Source organism: Euwallacea fornicatus, chromosome 36, assembly GCF_040115645.1.
Source record: "Euwallacea fornicatus isolate EFF26 chromosome 36, ASM4011564v1, whole genome shotgun sequence".
Classification (NCBI taxonomy): Eukaryota; Metazoa; Arthropoda; class Insecta; order Coleoptera; family Curculionidae; genus Euwallacea; species Euwallacea fornicatus.
In genome coordinates this window covers 1,877,875-1,894,656 of record NC_089576.1, presented here as the reverse complement: position 1 = coordinate 1,894,656, position 16,782 = coordinate 1,877,875, and the positions used below count along the sequence as shown (strand labels likewise).

Genomic DNA, 16,782 nt, shown 5'->3' with positions numbered 1-16,782 from the left:
TAAACAAACTAATTAGCAACGGATTTTCCATTTTGTAATAATTATTTATTCGATCCAACCACCCCCCTATCCGCACACCTCTCGATCCTTCGGCTGAACTGCTTTAAACTGTTTTGCATATATTCTCATCGTTCAAGAGTTCACAGGAGTTGAAATTCTTTGCTGTAATATTGCTGCACTATACGGAAGTGGTTCAGCATAAACCAATTGTTCGAGTCGATCTCATAAAACAAAGTCCAATATCGAAAGGTCTGGGGATCTCGGCGGCCACCTGATCAGTCCATTTCCAGCAATCTAATTTTAGTTAAAAAAATTACAGCCTGAAACGATGACGTTTGACAATTTGTATCAGAGCGTATTTTCTTTTTTGTTGGAATATATTCAAGTGGGAAAAATTATTTTCTGGCAAGTGGAACTTGCACTGCTCGGTTTATTGAGAGGCGCCATCTAGGAGCCATCAGCTTTAGTAGATTACTTGAGCGATTTCTGCAAACTATAAGTGTCAATTATGAAAAATAGGTAAGAAACTTGAAGTTTGGCCAGGTATTTAAATTACATCCTGTGTTGTTCGTGAGATTCTGAGACGCTACTAACGACTTAAATTTTGAACTCATAAACTGACTCGTGGCGTCAAAAAGTAAAAAATTTAGTTTTGTTTTAAAAACAAATTTCAGAGGCGTCACTTCAGCAGTTAAGAATTGAACAGAAAAATATGAATAATGCAAATGTGGTTTAAAGTTATTTGAAAATTCCTGAGTATACGAGACGAAATACCCTTCAGTATCTGGACTTCCATTGAAAAAATCATCAATCACGTCAAAAAGTCAAAAATTTAGTTTTATTTTAAAACGAGAAATCATCATCAATGAAATTCTTGACTCCGTGAGACGTCACTGGCGATCTCGATTTTCAGTCGAAGCTAAGAACTAAATGTAATTTTATAAAGATAATCCAAGTGTCCCTCTCCAGGCATTGAAAACTGCAGACGACGCAGTTTTTCACACTTCCCCAGAGAATTGAGAAAGTAATTCTTCAGTCCATGCCACGCCCCTGACTAACCTGAACCGGAGTCTCAGTTCAACCATTACTCGGCGCTTTTAAAAAATCCAAAAGCGAATTGAAGTGTAAAAAGAGAAGTCACGGGCCTGCCCCTAGGTGTGATCGGTTCAAAAGATTTTGAGTGCTTATTAACATACTTGCGAAATATTGAAAAAATAATTCCTGACTTCGTGAGAGGCCATTAACAAGTTCAATTTTGATTTCGTGAACTACCCAGTGCTTTTAAAAAGTGAGAAACTAAATTCAATTTCAAAAATGAACGAACGAACGAGAACGAGACGAAACGAGAACGTCTCTCTAGGAGTTGAAAAATTGAAACAATGCAGTTATCGACATTTGGTCCTTTTCAATCTGTGGTATGCCACTGGCGCCCTCGATTTTTAGTTGAAAATTTTCTCATCACATTTAAATTGTAAAAAACAGAATTTAATTTTAAAAAGCCAAATCAGAGGTGTCTCTGCAAGAATTGAGAAATCGAATGAACGCAGTTTATTAACCTTGGTTTGGCGAACCGTCACTGGTGATGTCGATTTAAGTTAAAAAAAATTCTTATGAGTCTTTTGGATCGAAAATTGAATTGTCAGTATCGTCTAATAGAAGACCATTGGCGTCTCTTCTGGGCAAATATAATTGTAAATTTTGTTCCTAATGGGCATTAAGAAATCATCGAGTTTTCAGAATGAAAATGACCAAATACCCGAAGTACCTGTATTATCGAAACCATAAAAAAATCATAATGTTTAAAATAATATTCGGAAGGTGAAAATGTGCATTTCGAATCAATTTGGAACGTAGGCGGCACTATTTTTCTGCAGTCAGCATATACTGCCAGTCAATTGTTTTTTACACCTGCGTTCGAATATGCCACTTTCATTACCACTAAGTGATAATTAAAAAAAAAATTGAACATAAAAACCCACTTTTTGATTAAACTAGCTCTATGGGTGTACATTATTGATATTATTTACCAGCCATTGACCGATTTCTCTTCTTATATCCATTAAGATACATATTAGTTAAAACAACAAAACTGAGCCTTTGCCATTTGTTTAAAAGCGAGTTTCACAATAAAATATCTTAGAAATGTCCAGTAATTGATAGCTGCTCTCTAGTTAGTCCATCCAGTTGAGAGATGAAGTTGTTGATGGCGAAATTGAATGCATCATTAACACTATCGAGAAGAAGAAAACAACACATTTCACTTGTATTGTTTGACTTTCATTTTGAAACCGATATGACCCCGGAGACCTTGACTCATTGCCGAAACAATAAGTGGCAAGAATTCAACTAAAAACAGTGAATTTACTTATGTAAGTACCTCTACAACTGATGTAAAAGCCCTATAAATTACTTACCTTCGATTGCGGCTATTACTAACAGGATCACTAAATCATACCTCAAGCTAGGTACTTCCTCATAAACTCCACAGATATTTTCTCGAAGAAGACAAACTTCCCCTTTATCAGGTGACAATTACCTGCTATAGCTCTTCAGCAGGAAGCCGAAGAAAGTCAGTGGTGGCTCGCTCTTCGAGCTGCAGGTGCCGCGTTCCGGTGCACTCCGGTGGTACCTAATAGCGGCATTAGTACCACTAATATGATATTCAATCGATTATAGTGATACGGTCGGTCCCCAGAGGCTCGAAGTGAATTGATGAATGGACGTCATGTAATTCGAACTCAGTTTATTGTAATGGATGCTTATTTCAGTGCTAAAACAGTTGGAATAGTTGAATTTGTAAGTTTTGCTGATCTTGAGGTGGCAATTCATGGCCTCGGGCATCGTTACAATCACGAACATTTGGAAATTCTGGTGGGGGAACCCAAGGCAGCATCAGAAAGCACTGTTAGAGAATAACGTTTGACTTAAATAGTCTGCAAGATTGGCTACGCTACTGACTTCTGTACCGCCCCAATAGCTGGTCTTCTTAATAGTGAGAAAGTGTGGGAAAAATCCAAATTAAAACTTGTTTTAAAAAATTATCGGTATGTTTTTAGTATGGGACGCTACTGACTCGTTCCGTACTCGAACGTTCCAATACCCTTAGGTCTGCCAAAAATTGCAGAGGCTTCCAAAGCAAATCAGTGACGGATAGAAAACTTTTTTAACACAAATTCAATGTGAAATTGCGGTGGTCTATTACATCGAGCTTCACTAGAGTTCACACACTTCGTAATTGGAGATCCTAGATTTGAAAAATTTATAATTATGTTTAATGATTAATTACGCTACTTATCTACTCGTATTTAGGGAGGTTCAACGGTTCTTTATGAGCCTTGAAATTAAAATGAAACAACTGTGTAATTACAGGGCCGTATCAGGCCCAGGCTCAACGGAGGGTAATAATTTTTCTTAAATCGGAACTGTGGTCAAAAGCAAACTACGACAGAGATTTTTTTGCCCTTCCAAAGCTGTAAGTTTCCTTTATACCTGCTTAAATAAAAAAAGGACTTACTATGAAAGCGGTCTAATGTGTCGTGCTTAAAGAGAACCTACGCCTCTGATATTTCTTATATTTTGCCAGCTCAGAATTGCCTTTACGAGCACTGAAAGTTATAAAAATATCCAAGAAAAGCCAGTGGCGTACCAACAATGCATTCAGAAGGTTAGGACAAAATTTGAGGTTTTTAATGATAGTTTCCCAATCACAAAACTGTGCTTAAAGTCGAATTATGCCTATTTTTGAAAAACAGTGAAGTAGAAGGCACAATTACATGTAGAAAATTTGAGTAAATCGGAGTTAAAACCTTTTTTCATAAATTCCTATGGCTTTTAAAAAGCTTTCAGATGTATGTAAAAACTTTAGAAAGCCACTGGCGTTCTTTTTTTAAAGCAATTCACTAAATGGAGAATTCATCTCAATTTATGCACGTATTAAATAATCCATAAATCAATATTTTCCTCACTCCAACGGTTTTATTGAATCACTAGTGGCCCTGATACCATCGCCCATTTAGAAAATACCAGGAAATTGAAAGGTGTTTTCTTTACGGCGAGAATAATAATCATGTAATTTAGATCACACATTAATTTTGTTATACGATTATTATCCTGAAATTGGGTCTAATGGTTTTAATAACCACACAGAGATTAATTTTAATTCCATTACTGCACCATCTTGGTTTTCCGGTAAAAGGGTTCGGAAAAAAGTTACAGGATAAGAAAATGGCAACGCTGAAACAGTATTTTGTCAAGCTGTCATCTTTCCTCTGGGGCCCAATTGGGCGTGAGGCCGCTCTGCGAGGTGTCCTGCGAGCGCCAACGTTGCCGAATATCCATAAAATTCTTTATTTCCTTGAGATCGATGAGTTTTTGAAAAGTTCTTCTTTTTTCAAATGCATCTAATACTAAATGTTTCGTGCGAAATTGTACTCCTTATGACAACTTAATTACGTTAATACGAAAAACAGGACGTTAAGTGCCTCTTTGGTTTCGCTAAAAACCGTTTTAATTGCCTATTATGTTTATGTTGGTCTCAAAACTGAATTATTTCTCGCTCGTTATGATGACGCAATACAAATTACACGGTTGCAGTTACACGAACACCCAACATAGCTGTATTCTCCTGGTAATAATAATCTCGAAATTGGTTAAAGCGTAACATAACTTGGTCAATTGTCTTGCTAATTAATAAGTGATTAATTAAAAGTAATTTATTATTTTGTGCCAGTCATGACAACTTTGTATTAAAAAGAAATTACCTGCAGGGCTGAATGGACCATCAATCCGAGACCCGGTAATTATATAAATTTAAAGCTGTCATAAATGGGTTTTTGCGCTGAAATTGGAGCGCTCAGAGTCTACGAGAAGTAATTACATTTAATTCAATATAATTTTGGAAAAAATGGCCCTAAAAAGTGAACTTTCTCCCAAGTAAAAACTGATCCAGCTGGTACTATTCTTCTTTCTCAGTCGCCTCGTTAAATCGCCATAAATCTTCGGTTATGGTTTTGCATGTATATTGCTTTTAGATCAGTAGGTCATTCGGGATGAACGGCATTGGTCAGACAATTCAGGAATTCCATCCACAAATTAATGGAAACAACAAATTAAAACCAAAAGTAGGACAACAATAACCAATAGCTGTTAAATCTCGGGAATGCAATAATGCACGCGCCGCTGATTTATGGCTAATTAATCAGTTGCTTAATTAAACTGCTAATGTGAATCAACAATAGGACATGAAGATTGTTGTTATGTATGTGTGCTCCATTAGGTCTCGATTTGCAAGAACGTGATATAACGGAGAATGACCATAATTTTGATTTATTTTTCGCAGTAATTAGGGTTTAACTAATGTTTTATTCGCAGGATTAAGAATGCTTTGGATGGCCGTCCTAGGCGCCATATTGGTATGGTGTAATGACCCATTTGTGGAGGGAACTTCTTCGAATCGTCAGGGTAAGTATGGGTGCTAAAACTGCATACTTCATACCCTCTAAATTGAAAGATATCTTACCATTTATTAAACAAGAAAATTATGAAAATTGTTTTTTTGCATTTTTATACACTGGGTGTAACATCATTATGGAGATATTTCGGGGATGAGAGCACTCTGCAAAATAATAAATAAATGCTAATAGACCCACGACCAAAAAGGCACCATCTTTGATATACAAGGTAGCACATTTCCAACAGTATTGAAAATTTCGTTTTTATTTAGATTTATTTTTATTTGAAAAAACTTGATTAAATGTTGCAAATTGCTTCAGTTCACTGGTAACTAAGCCCTTTGCTTATTTTTTGCTTAATTTCTTTACATTCTTCATTTGTGCCGATAAATATTTGTGCACATTCTGTGAAAACTGTGGGGAACACGAAAATAGTGCAAGACCCCAGAAAGCTAAAGAATTGAAGAAGGAATGTAAGTTTAATATGAGAATTTATACGAGATGTTCCAAAAGAGATATAAGGCGTAAAATAGTACATGACCCAAAAAAAGCAACACCCTGTATATGAGTACCGACAATTTTAAGATTTTGCTGCAGAGCGTGGGTCTTAAAGAAAATAAGTGTACCAAGGTTCAAAATTGTAACTCCAGGCATATTTGAGAAAAACGCATTTTTTTTAATGTGACACTTTGGCACTCTGTATATCGAAAATGATGTGTTTTTGACCATAAGTCTATATATATATATATATGGTCTAGAGGTTTTTCATTATTTTACAAAGTACTATCAGCCCCCTAAAATATATCTATGATGGTGTATTACCCCCTGTATACGCTGAAGATCCTAGTATGCTCCGAATCCTTTCAACAAACGCCTGGTTCAAATTCATCAAAATTGATTTTTTTGCAATTTCTTGATCTCACCAACGAAAAAGACGCACGTGTAGTTTTACATTTAAAATACGCTAAAACTGGATGCTTCTAGATAAGACACGTTGCAGTGGCGTGCTTCGACCTGTTGACATAATGGAAACGTCTAAACAATAAAAATTGAAAATGTACACGATGCACCTGCGAATTCATGTTTTAGAAAATTATTTTAAAAAATAGCTGAATTTTATTTTTTTTTAATGAGTCAAAAACGCGCGCTGCTAAATAAAACCAATTTCAGAGGCGTACGACGACTCGTTCAATTAAGGGAAACGCCCACATATGGTATATTCGAAATGTATATGGAGAGCCGGAAAATTCGTATTTGCAAAAATTACTTTAAGTAGTACGCGTACCTTTATATAGAAAAAAATGTGTCAGAACTACATGCTTCGACCTGTTGGAAGAATGGAAACGTCCACATATGGAACATTCAAAATGTTTACGAAAGACCCAAAAATTCATATTTTAGGAATTTTGTTTTTTAAATACGTGTAATTTAATTTAAAAAAACAGGAAAAATGGAAAAACAATCTCGTGAAACTTTCTAGCTTCGGATTCTTTAATACAATCGTAGTGGAACATTTTCATCAATAAGCTAAATAATTAAATTTATCGTATACAAATGTACTTCTAAATACCTTCAAGGGCAGAAGGGCCTAAAGGCATAACAGCCCGCTACTACCCTGTAGAAGCACAGATTTAAATAAATAAACAATATTTTATTTAAAAAAAAAAGGCATTAAACATTGAAATAAGGTTCAAATGTTGAACTGACAAAACAGTTAATGAATGAGTAAAGACGAAAATTTTCAAAAAATACGTGTATTTTTATGCTTATGGTGTATTAACACTGTGCGCTACTGAATAAGATACATTGCAGAGACGTACGACAATCGAGTAGTGGAAACGTTGAAATTTGTAAAATTCCAGGATATTCACGAGCAACTGAAAAATGTGTCAGAATGACATGGGAGTCGTGCAAACTGTTAAAATCCTGCAAATCGGCAAGTATCAGCTGACAGAATTATGGTTAAAATCTGATTTAAAACTACAAAAAAAATCTTTCAATTACCTACAAAATCGTAGTTTCTAGTGCGAGGAATTTCCTTTGCAGACCTAATCCACCCTCTTCTCTCCTATATCATCTCTTCTACCTAATAAATCCCAAAACGTGTAATTTCAACCCATAAAGATGGCCGATACGCCATAAACAATTTATCCTCGACTACCGAGAGGTAATAACAGCGCGTTCCTAGTGATACTTATACCGTGTATTTACACCGGATAGTAATTAGACAAAAGCTACTTTACCAACTACAGAGAGCGTTATTTACATAATTGTCTTTTACAGTTGTTCAAAGACTGAAAACATATGTAAAGTCAACTTAGGCGATTTCCGTAAAATCCATTAGTGTGATCTTATCTCACGTCGTTTGCGAGGCTTAATTAAGTCGGTTTCGTAATTTGCAGGTTACCAAATCAACCCCAAACCTTGCTGGGTGGACGGCCAAGAAGGCACTTGTATGTTCGTGTTTGAGTGCATCAAATCCGAGGGTTATCACATAGGAATGTGCGTGGATGCCTTCATGTTTGGGTCCTGTTGCGCTCACAATCGCACGAACCATGCAGGACAAGCCTCCACAAAACCACAAGTGCTCTACACAGCACCTAGTCAGATCTACCATAGTCATAGTCACGTCACCAAAAAGCCAGTCAAGATTACGTCACATAGTTACTATAGTAGTAGTATCCAGTTAAGACCTACTAGGTAAGTCGAGAAGTGACTAACAATAATCTAATCAGACGTTTTGGTAGTTGTACTGGAAGTGGAATATTCGAACGCATTCACTGGATTTTTTGACATCTCTCCTATAGCGGCAATGTAAAATTTTCGGGAACTACGTTCGAGAACTATTAATTTTTTTTTGTGTAATGTGAGATTTGCCGACATCCAAGGTGCTCTTGAGGGTTTCTAGGTGATTTTGAACACGTGAATTTTCCAGTGCTAATCGACCCAAATCAACGTAAAAGCATAATTCTCAGTTGAAATGTTGTTCTAATTTACTCACGACCTGAAATAATGATGCAACCAAATGCTTTTCAACGACTAATAATCCCAGCCATGTCCTTTCTTAAATCATTAGCTTATTTATCATGTTGCTTATGAGTTTATTTGTTCTCTTTTACATTCAACCAGGTAAGTATGATGACTTAAACGAGTTTAATCGTTTGTAGATCGTCATTAATACACGGAGGTTTTGTCATTATTGCTTTGAAAGGTCATAAATATTCAGAATTCGCTTTGTAATGTTTGGCCAAGCGTATTAGTTTTGGTACGTTTAACAACAAAGAACCGGAGATGGATTGATGATCAGGATAATCGAGTCTCATTCAAATGTTTAGGTGTAAAAGTGAGAGAAACATCACAGTTTGAGACAAAAAAGATAATTTTATAAATAATTTATGGTTTTTGCCTTTCTTTTGGAGTTGACACGAGTTTGAGTAACATCTGTGCAGACCTAAAAATTAATCACGAAATGCGTGTTTTCGCCCTTTTCCATATTTTATTTAACCAGCTATCTCTTATCGTTTTTGAGACATTTCCGTTTAGGGTAGCGCCGAATGGAAAAGTGCCAATCATTGCCCCTTGGAAAATGGATTTTAGAAGATAATAGCTCCCCGAGAATTGGCTATTTCGCATTTCCTTAATATATCGCCATAATATTTAGGAAATTACCATAGTTTAGGGCGATTTTAAATAAACGTTAAAAATAAAAGGTTTCCATACACACACGATGTGGGGAAATGTAGAGCAGGAAAGCACCTAAAATCTGAATGAGATTCGACAGAGATAGTTGGAAAAAGCTGAAGAATAATCGAAAATCTTATTTCAAATTTGGGGACCTGCACCTTCATCACTGTGAGAGATGCGATTTCCGGTAAAGACTCGTATCGCAGCCCCATTGTCCTAGTTCGAATTACCTTATTATAGGATTGTGAAGAAGGCACTTTCCAAATGAGTTATAAGAGCTTACATGGAGAGATGCACTAGTTTGGGCTTCAAAATGGCACTTTAGAGTCTCAAACAAATTTAAATTTTGATCAACTACTGAGTAGGTCTCTTCATGAAAAGGTTTTTCCCATGGGAAAGGATCATGGTCTTGAACTACGATCATAACCATTTTTGATGTAATTGAAACAATTAAGAGGACGGAGGGGAGGGGGGGTTAAATTCAGTAATTTTATAGGTCAGTTTGAAAAAATATTATTTGAAAAATCGCATTTCATGGAGAAACGAAACATATTTCGCAGTGATGTGTAACAAAATAAAATATGCTAATTTAGTTCCTCTTTTATCTAATGTAGTATCAAGATGAAACTATTAACTGCAATGGCTTTCAAGATGTAGTTGATCAAATGAAGAGAATACGTGGAAAGATACCAAAAATGGCCACTCGCGAGGCATTCTCGAGGTGCGGATGGGGCCCAAAGGGCGTTGTGGCACATTTTTTAAAATTTTAATGTGATATCTAAGCAACTGGCTCAGCTAGGAATGATTTTAAATTTGCCAATTTTTTCACATCACTGTAGAAGGTCCATATTTTGATATGCTGCCAAGCTTTGCCCAATATTTTCTATAGGGCGATCACAAAAATAGAGGTAAAATGGAGTTGCTTCGTTTTGGAGTAATTCCGTCTTATAAGTTGATGCAGGAATAGAACAAGATGGTCTACGTAAGATGGTTCACTATTTTATCTTAAAAACCGTAAAGTTTTATTTTTTAATATCTTTGAAGTTCCAGAGTGGTTTAGAAAACCGTGGCGCGACAAAAATACATTTTTCTACTGAAATACCCAATGTTTTGTTACGAATACTAATTTTGCTTCTAACTCTAAGTATTTTTTGTTATTACAAAATATGAAAATTTTTTAACAGTTTTTGTGTTAATAGGTTGGAATAAAGGTAAAGATTGTAGGAAAAATAAATTTCTGAAAATTCTCAACAAATTCAAAGCGTATTGATTGAATCGTTTAAAACTTCTCCAGTTGAAAAAATGGTGGTTCTGCTAGAGTGCATCTTTAATTTCGGAAAAATTTTATACAGGGTGGTCATTTAGTGCGGTCTCAGAAGATTACGGCTAAACAATTTAATATATTGAATTTCTTTTTTTTGCGTTATATAGAACTCGATTATGGGTACATTCTAAAATTGTTTTCGTTTTATACAGGGTGTTCTAAATAAGTGAAAAATATCAAAGTTATGTTTTCTTAAATAGGACACCCCATATATTAATATCGTTTTAGATTTCTTGAGAAAAATAAATGTAAGTTTCATTAAGGTTTATTTGTCCCAAATCTTAAGAATTTTGAAATAATTAAGTTTTTTTTTAAATCATGCAATTTTAAAAACTTTGTTTTGAAGGAAGTTTAAACTGGAGTACATCGAAATTCATACCAAACCTCAGATATAAGACGTATTTTATGCCAGAATTATTAAAATTGAAATATCTCATACAGTGCGTCCAAAAAATAACATGAAAATTGCATTCTTTTTTAAAGGAAATAACTTGCTTAATTTAAATAGAACACCCCATATTTTATTACTCGAAATAAGAGATAAAGATATGACTAATCAAAAATCGTTACACCTTCCTATACCTAAATGTACAGGTTTTCTTCGAAAAATAAGATTTAAAAAAGGTAGCAAAATTAATAATTTGATTAGTCATATGTTTATCTAGCATAGAACACCCTGTATAAAACAAAAACAATTTTAGAATGTGCCCATAATCGAGTTCTATATAACGCAAAAAAAAGAAATTCAATATATTAAATTGTTTAGCCGTAATGTTCCGAGACCGCACTAAATGACCACCCTGTATAAGAAGTCAAGAAAATATATTCAATCTTTTCTCATTTCAACTGCCTTAAAATTACATGTTTATCATTAAATTAACTTACAATTTTAAAATTATATTCCTTAAGAACATTCTAGATTGATAGATTACTAATAAATTACCACATAAATGTGTAATTAGTAATTTAAATGAAAAAAATGGCGATTAATAATATTCACTAGCTAAGTGTGTGAAATCTCTGTGATTTAGACATATAACACATATGTATATACCATTTGAAAGGTAATTAAAGGAGGAATTTATTTTCAAGATAATATATAGAATGTCTCGTTTAAAAAAATCGAGTTTGAGGCAATTAAAATGTGAAAAGTTTGTTTTCACATCCTGTATAAAATATTCCAGTCAAGCCATTTTCTGTTTTTAACTGGACAAATTTTCAATCAATTCAATTAATATTCTGTGAATTTGTTGAAGATTTTCAGAAGTTTATTTTTCGTTCGATCTTTACTTTAAATTGAATAAACTCAAAAACTGCAAAAAAACTCTTATTTTATAATACCGAAAAATACCTATAATTGAAAGCAGAATTACTATCCGTAAGAAAATATAGGTTATTCGATTAAAAAAAAAAAAAAATCTGTCATATCTCGATTTTTGGACCAACCCGTAACTTCGAAAATATAAAAAAAAATTAAAAAATTCATGAACAACGGAATAATTTTTATATTAAAACTTTTTTCTAAACTTTAAAGTTTTTAAAATGAGGTAGGACCATTTTACGTAAACCGACCAGTACGTCCCTAATGCTAGCTTACAATGTAAATAGGATAGACGTTTGGAGAAGGAAATATATAAAATAATATTTAAAATACCAACGAAATGCCATTGTTATCAGACATAAGGCACCTACACTTAAATAGAAAAGTTAATTATATAATACTAACTTAATTAGAGCATCACAGCTTAAAATTGGGGATGTACTATCCCTGCATCAGTACATAAAACGAAATTACTCAAAAACTATGCAACTTTATTATAAATAATTAAATCTGAACATAGATTCTTTTCCCATGTAGTTTCATAATATATCAAAATAATAATGTTTCATTCAAAATTTTAAGTTTTGACCATTTTCCTATGTCCAAATTAGTTTTGTTTTTGTGGAGGCCCCATAGAAAATTTTAGGCATAGCTTAGCAGCATATGGAAATATGGACCTTTACAGTATTGTGGTAAATAAAGTTAAAAAATACCTTTCTCTTTGTTAACAATTTGTAATGCCACAGGTATCTGCATTCATCATTTTCAACATTCAATTTTATTTAACTTGAAAACTGTTAGTCCTAAAAGAGCCACTTGTATTAAAATTGACCGTACAATCCAAAAATGCAAGAGTATATGGGGCGTTCAATTTAAAATAAATAAACAAATATCGGCTTTCGGTGCAATCGGGAGTGTGACGTCATTTAAAAAATTTTGGACGAAGTCGCTTCAAACCTCTTACCAAACCAGTGAATTTTCATGACTTTGCTAGTCATGGTTTTCCCAAAAAGGTCTAATAGGGCTTCCTGGTAGAACACCCTGTATAGGTTTGAATGAGTGTGCTCAACGGAAAAAATGCTTTGATTATGACGCATTACACCGAGCGCAAAATGACGTCACGTAAAACGCGCCGCGAAACACGTAACTCGTGTAGTTTGGCGCTTACATGGCATTTTTGTGGGGTATTACCTTCTTTCTCATTTTTTGAGAAACTGAAGATTTTCAAAAATCTAATTTTAAATTTTACCCAGCAGGGAGCTTATAACATGACTTGAATTTCAGTCCCCAGATATTGAAATATTAAAATCACTCTGTAATATCAGCAGGGGGCACCCTGTAAAATATGGAAAATGGCATCTACTATACTAATCTACTGCACTAAACTTGGAAATTATGAGAAATTCAAATGAATTATTACCTCTCGAAACGTTTAAAGCTAACATGGCCCTATTACAATCCCTGTGTAAGCTGAAACATCGATGTCCAAATTGATTGGTAAAGTGTCGAGTGAAAGTACCTTCACTTTTTACAAGAAACCTCTTCAAACATAAATATTTATAACTTAATTTGTTACGATTGTTTAAGTTAGAATTAATTTAGTAACGTCCATATTTGGCACATTTGGGTCAAGTTTGGCATTCGATTTTAAACTTTTTAATTTATCATCTCAGCCGCGATTAATTAAAACAGATTTTTGACTAGCTGATAGACATCTCGGCTCTACTTTTTACTGGAGTAAAACGCTTCTTGAGATGTTAATAATAATATATTTGATGATTAATCGTCCTTTTTTTGCACCTCCAGTTCATTAAAGCGCGCTTGAGTGCAGTATGGGATTTCACTTGGTTGTCAGAAACAATATAATTTATCTGTGCCCAATTTGCTATTAATTTCCTGGGTGACAAACAATTAGCATTCTACATACAATGGGTCATAATTCCGAGAACAGTTACACACGCACATAGCCCAGGATTCCCTATATAAGTATAAGTTTACGGACATGTCTTTATAACCTTTTTCGCTATTCGTGCATTTAAATAAATACATAGTTAATGGCAAGGATATAACAGTACTGAAATTGATAGTTTAACTTAGTGCTCGGATGTGTATTATGCCAGGTTTATTTATTAATTAGAAAATACAAAAATCGATAAACACCTTCCTTTCACCATTTCATCAAGAAGAAACTACAGTATTCTTGACATATTGGTAAAGTTAATGATTTTTGTAAAAAAAAACTTCTCTTGGACGTTTGCAATAAAAATCAATGTTTCTTTTTTTTTCAGTAGACCTTCCTATAGTGCCGCTACACACGCCTCACCTCCAGTGGGCAAACCTTATGCCCTGGCAGCCTCTATGAGCATTAGACCCAGTTATTCTTCGAGACAACCCACCCAACCTCCCAGGCACAGCATTCGACCCATGAGTACAGATTCCTTTTCCCTGTCTAACAGCATTTTGGGTAAGATCAAGCATTGATTTTCCACAACGAAACTGCTTTATGACGATAGAGGGCAACTAGCTTCGGGTGTCTATGGTCCACAAAATTCAATATCGAGGAGAATAGTACTCGCGATTGGAAATCTCTAGGATTCTTTCTTCATTTGGGGCGTTTAAATTGCGCTTTAAATAAAAATGTGACATTGTGGAAGTCAGTGGCATAACACTAAATTTTGTTAGGTTTTAAATTTATTTTAGAGAGAGAATAATTTTTAAATACGTTCTTGGTATTTTACACAACACCGATTTTGTAGGTTGAAACAGACAGTTAATTAACGAATGCAACAGAGAAATTCAGAAATACAGTGGTGTTGCACAAGTTTCGCCAGATCTTCTATTTACTGAACGGGGAGTTTTAAAAAATTTTAATTTTCGAAACCGACATATCGTATTGCGCTGATTTTTCAAAATTAGAACGATAATTTTATATCCAAAAACCCTTAATAAAAGTGTCCCATATGAATTCAGTAACGTTGCGTAGAAGTAATTTATTTAAAGAAAAAGATTTTTTAACTAAAAATCACACTTAATAAATTTCACACCCTGTACAAATTTAAATGTGTAGCAAAACGTTTGGTCACACTATTAATTTGTTTATAAGAGATTTTTTTAATTTTGGAATTTACAGAAAATGCTTTGTACAGCACTGATTTTCGCAAAGTCGACGTGAACATAATAATTTTTAACAGGCAATATTCAGTCATGACGCCATCCTGTAGAAATTCAAGTTCGAAGCAACGGATTTCTCCAGATTTTGAAATAGCTTTTGGGACAGAAATTTTGAATAAACCGGTTTTTACAGCTGAGACCTTGTACGGCACTGAATTTTGCAATTGGGGAGTATAATTTGTTTTTGGCGAAAGCCATACTTTGAAAGTTGTTAACCTGTCGAAGTGCAGAGATGTAGCACCAAACTTTGTCAACTTTTAATGTATTTACGGGAAAGCTTTTTTAAATTCTAAGCTTTTGTTATCGAACCCCTCTACGGCACTAGTGCTTACAGAGTCGGAGTAACAACTTTAGACCTAAAAAATATACTCATTTCTGATGCCACCCTATAGAAATTCAGCAGCGCAGCCATTTTTTTTGCGTTCATTTATTATTGCCTGAGAAATGTTTAAAGTTTCAGTTTTTAACTTTGGAGCCTTGATACAACAGATTTAATAGGTGCCGTCGTGTTGAAAGTCAATGGCGTAACACACATTTTTTTTAAAGGAGCAATTTTTTGCTTCAGTTAAAAGTAAATGCTTCATGTGTAGAAATGCATCAAACCTATGAAGTACTCTCATGCCATTAAACCTCCAAATCTAAACTTTTATTTCAGTTTAAAATACAGGGCAGCTTAGCGGGAGAATTTATTGCTTCGCCACTTCCTGTTCAGCGCTCTTTTATTTCTTATCTAGCTGGTGCAAATGGGTTGCAGATTAGCTAGATAAAACGTATTATTTTGTTCTTGAGGTGTTTGGAATTCTTCGGGGATATCTTTGAGCCATATTTCAAATTTTAGCCCCATATACAAAGCCGGAAAAGCATCCGAGCACTGAAGGGGCCAACTTAAATACAATCCAAGGCGACAGAAAGCCCGGTACAGGGTGGCAGTTTACAACTGAACCGGGATTTGTGACGAGAGTTAAGAAGCCCACCAGCTACAAGCCAAAGCCAAATAAGCCCACCAAAAAGCCCTTGTCCAATGGGAGTAAATATCCCACGAAGCCGGTTAAATCGACTACTGAAAAGTGAGTATTCCAGCCCTGCTTGAAATTCCGGGCCTGGATGAAACTTTAGGAATAAATTTCCGAATACTTGGTTTTATTTGTCCAGGCCTTCGCTTGAAGTAATCTCAACCACCACGCCCTTTATGAGAGTCACTGAAACTGAGACTGAAGTGCTGCAAATTTCCACCCTTAGCAGTTTACTGGAAGATCAGTTGTCGAACAAGTCTGGTGAGTTGATTTTCAAATTTGTCGTGCAAAAACAAACCGAACCACTTTGTTTCCGAATGAAGACCATTTTTTTGAGACTTTTTTCTTCTGTTAAAGGATTGTGGCAGACAAAGTAGTTCGGGTTGTCTTCATTCATGGATAAAACTGCTGTGAGTATGTCCAGTTTATTAATAGAGACAATTCCAGCAAAATTGCCTTTTTCCAGATTGCGGGGTTCCACATCTGTTTACGAAAGCGCAAACAAGAATAGTGGGAGGCAAAAACGCCCCATTCGGAAGATGGCCCTGGCAGGTAAAATAAATTGCCCCACTTTACGTCGCTTCCTTGTGACAAAAAAGCCTGCTTACATTTCTCCATTAAGCTCAATAACTCTTCATCCAGGAAATTCCCGTATATTCCAGGTATCGGTTCGCAGGACCTCCTTCTTTGGTTTCTCGAGCACTCATCGATGCGGGGGTGCCATTCTCAACGAAAATTGGATCGCCACCGCAGGGCATTGTGTCGATGAGTACGTACCTGGAATAATCAACTATCACCCCCTATTAATCCCCCTTACAG

At 34.9% G+C, this 16,782-nt stretch overlaps 1 protein-coding gene across 5 annotated transcripts in view; it reads left to right on the top strand.

The window, feature by feature from the left end:
• The window catches only part of Sb (Stubble), a 34,671-nt gene that overhangs the window by 16,241 nt on the left and 1,648 nt on the right, over window positions 1–16,782 (top strand). For 3 of the 5 annotated variants that reach the window (XM_066300308.1, XM_066300305.1, XM_066300306.1), the window contains 7 exons: window positions 5,371–5,460; window positions 7,853–8,150; window positions 14,068–14,243; window positions 15,789–16,017; window positions 16,103–16,224; window positions 16,430–16,515; window positions 16,626–16,732. In XM_066300308.1, coding sequence (XP_066156405.1) covers window positions 5,379–5,460; window positions 7,853–8,150; window positions 14,068–14,243; window positions 15,789–16,017; window positions 16,103–16,224; window positions 16,430–16,515; window positions 16,626–16,732 — 1,100 coding nt within the window. In that variant the 5' untranslated portion in view covers window positions 5,371–5,378. Of the gene's footprint in view, window positions 1–2,660; window positions 2,797–5,370; window positions 5,461–7,852; window positions 8,151–14,067; window positions 14,244–15,788; window positions 16,018–16,102; window positions 16,225–16,429; window positions 16,516–16,625; window positions 16,733–16,782 lie in introns of those variants that run through there. The other 2 variants (XM_066300309.1, XM_066300307.1) reach the window with 2 other exon arrangements.